A 2,367-nucleotide genomic window follows, 5' to 3' on the forward strand; every position below is an offset into this window, starting at 1 on the left:
TATATATATATATATATTTATATATATATGTAGGTAGGTACAAATGTTGTATGCATGTTTTCTTCTTTTTAATTTTCTTCTTTAATAATAATAATAATAACGATTATTATTCTTTTATTGTGAAAATGTTGGGTATCTTAGGCCATTGCACCCACCATATTGGGTGTGGTGGACAGGTTTAAGCCGGAAGTCATCGCTCCTACCATTCCAGACGATGTGGACAGCGTGAGGCCCGATGAGCTGATACTTGGAATGCTGGGTATACTGGGAAACGATGAGGTGAACTGCGAAGTAAGAGAAGGATTGAAAGTGTTACTAAAGCCAGCTGAAAGACCGCTAGACAGGCCGGACGAGGCTTGCATATGGCTTCCTACAGTCGAGCCAAACGAGCCTCCAAGGGAAGAGCCGCTCGTCATGTAGGTTGCCATTGGTGCATGCATTGGGGTGTACACAGATCCCGGGAACGGTTTGTCTAACGGTTTTAAGAGGTCGCTCATTGATGCCATACCTTTCTTACTTTTTTTGCTCTTTGTAGACATTTTACGATTTCTCGTTTGAATGCCGTCTTTTTTCATTGTGAGTGGTCGATTAACCTGGAAAGAGAACAAACGAAAACAGAATTAGTAATAGGAAGAATGAAGTTGTTTGCATGAGGCGATCTTGATGTTACGTTCGGAATTCGATACTACCACCATTACTACTGCTACGACTACCATTGAAATTACAACTAGCGCAACGCAACAACAACTACATCTAACGTGATAAGGGTTTCAAACTTTGGCCCAAGGTTAGTAAATCAAACTTTGGCTCAGGGGAGTAAGTCGATTGTATCGAACCCAGTATTCAACTTGTACTTATTTCATCGACCATGAAGGAAAAAGGGCAAAGTTGATCTGGGTAGAATTTGAACTCAGAACATAAAGACGGACGAAATAGCGCCAGGCATTTTCTCCGGCGTGCAAACGATTCTACCAGATCGCGGCCTTACATCTATTGTAATAATACGACTGATATTATAATGACACATTTGATGAGAAGTCCACAGCATCAGGACTGCCCTGGAGTAACGGGACACATGCACAAACACGTACACATGTACACATACGCACACAGACACACGCATGCACATTCTCACAAATGGGATGTGGTAATACCACCACCACCAGCACAGCAACAACGACAATATCAACAAAAATAACAACAATCTCACAAACGAAAGTATTAAATTGCCGAGTTTTAGTTGCTGCAGAAGCTTGACAAAAAAAAAAAACACACGATGCTGGCAAAAATGGTGGCTGGGGGCGGGGGTGACGAAGATTGTGTTGCTGGCGGTAGTAGTAATGATGTCGATGGTGATGATGAAAATGCTGTATCAGGCAAGTCGGAATAGCTAAGTGAACTGAGATTATTTTCACAGATAACGCTGCTCACGTGACTCGCACGCATGTTTTCAGGGTACACTCTATTTATTGCAAATACATACACACACACATAGACATAGAAACACACATGCGCACACCCACTCATTCCTTACAAAACACCGCCCTAACATACATACAAGGCTGCCTAATTTAACCTGTCCTTCATTTCTAAGGCAAGATGGGGGTGATTTTAGTGGGATTTGGCTGCTAGTTCTGAGTGGCAAAGTGTTCATGAACTGTTCGTTCGATGGCTCGTATTAAATGCGCACAAAGAGTAAATACTGCGTTCAATTTTATTAAAATTCCCAGTAGTAAAATTAATATATCAGTGGTTGTGTACTCCGCAATCATGTTAATTTTAATGGAATTCTGAGGCCGAATCAGAGAGAGGAAGTGAGAGATCCAAATACTAAACTGGTGCTTTCTTCTTTGACCAGGAAATGGTAAAAAGCCAAGGGAACATCGGCAGAATTTGAACTTGAGATGTAGAGGGCTGGGATGATTGCTGCGATGCACTCAAACCGAAGACGTAACGAGTGCATGTACACATACATACAGTCTGACGAAGTCGAAAAAATCGAAACTTCGAATCCACTCTTAACCTTTTCCCTTGTAAAAGTTTAACAAATATGTACTTTAAAAAGTATTGAGTAATCTTTTAGTTTAATGTTAAATTGTTGATATATAACACCGGTTAACAAGCGATGGTGGGAGATATGCACAGACATAAACACACACACACACACACACACACACATACACGTATGTACGTATGTATGTATACGGCAGGCATCTTTCAGTTTCCGTCTACCAAATCCACTCACAAGGCTTTGGATGACCCGAGGCTATAGTAGAAGACACTTGCCTAAGGTGCCACGCAGTGAGACTGAACCAGGAACCATGTGGATGAGAAACAAGCTCCTTACCACACAACCGTGCTTCAAAT

The 2,367-nt window shown here is 41.5% G+C and overlaps 1 protein-coding gene across 2 annotated transcripts in view; it reads right to left on the bottom strand.

Moving 5' to 3' along the window:
- Nucleotides 1-97: 97 nt before the first annotated feature.
- The window catches only part of LOC106879374 (transcription factor GATA-3), a 121,460-nt gene continuing 119,190 nt past the window's right edge, over nt 98-2,367 (bottom strand). For both annotated transcript variants that reach the window (XM_052973846.1, XM_052973844.1), the window contains one exon: nt 98-593. In XM_052973846.1, coding sequence (XP_052829806.1) covers nt 138-593 — 456 coding nt within the window. In that variant the 3' untranslated portion in view covers nt 98-137. The remainder of the gene's footprint in view (nt 594-2,367) is intronic.

Source organism: Octopus bimaculoides, chromosome 1, assembly GCF_001194135.2.
Source record: "Octopus bimaculoides isolate UCB-OBI-ISO-001 chromosome 1, ASM119413v2, whole genome shotgun sequence".
Lineage (NCBI taxonomy): Eukaryota > Metazoa > Mollusca > Cephalopoda > Octopoda > Octopodidae > Octopus > Octopus bimaculoides.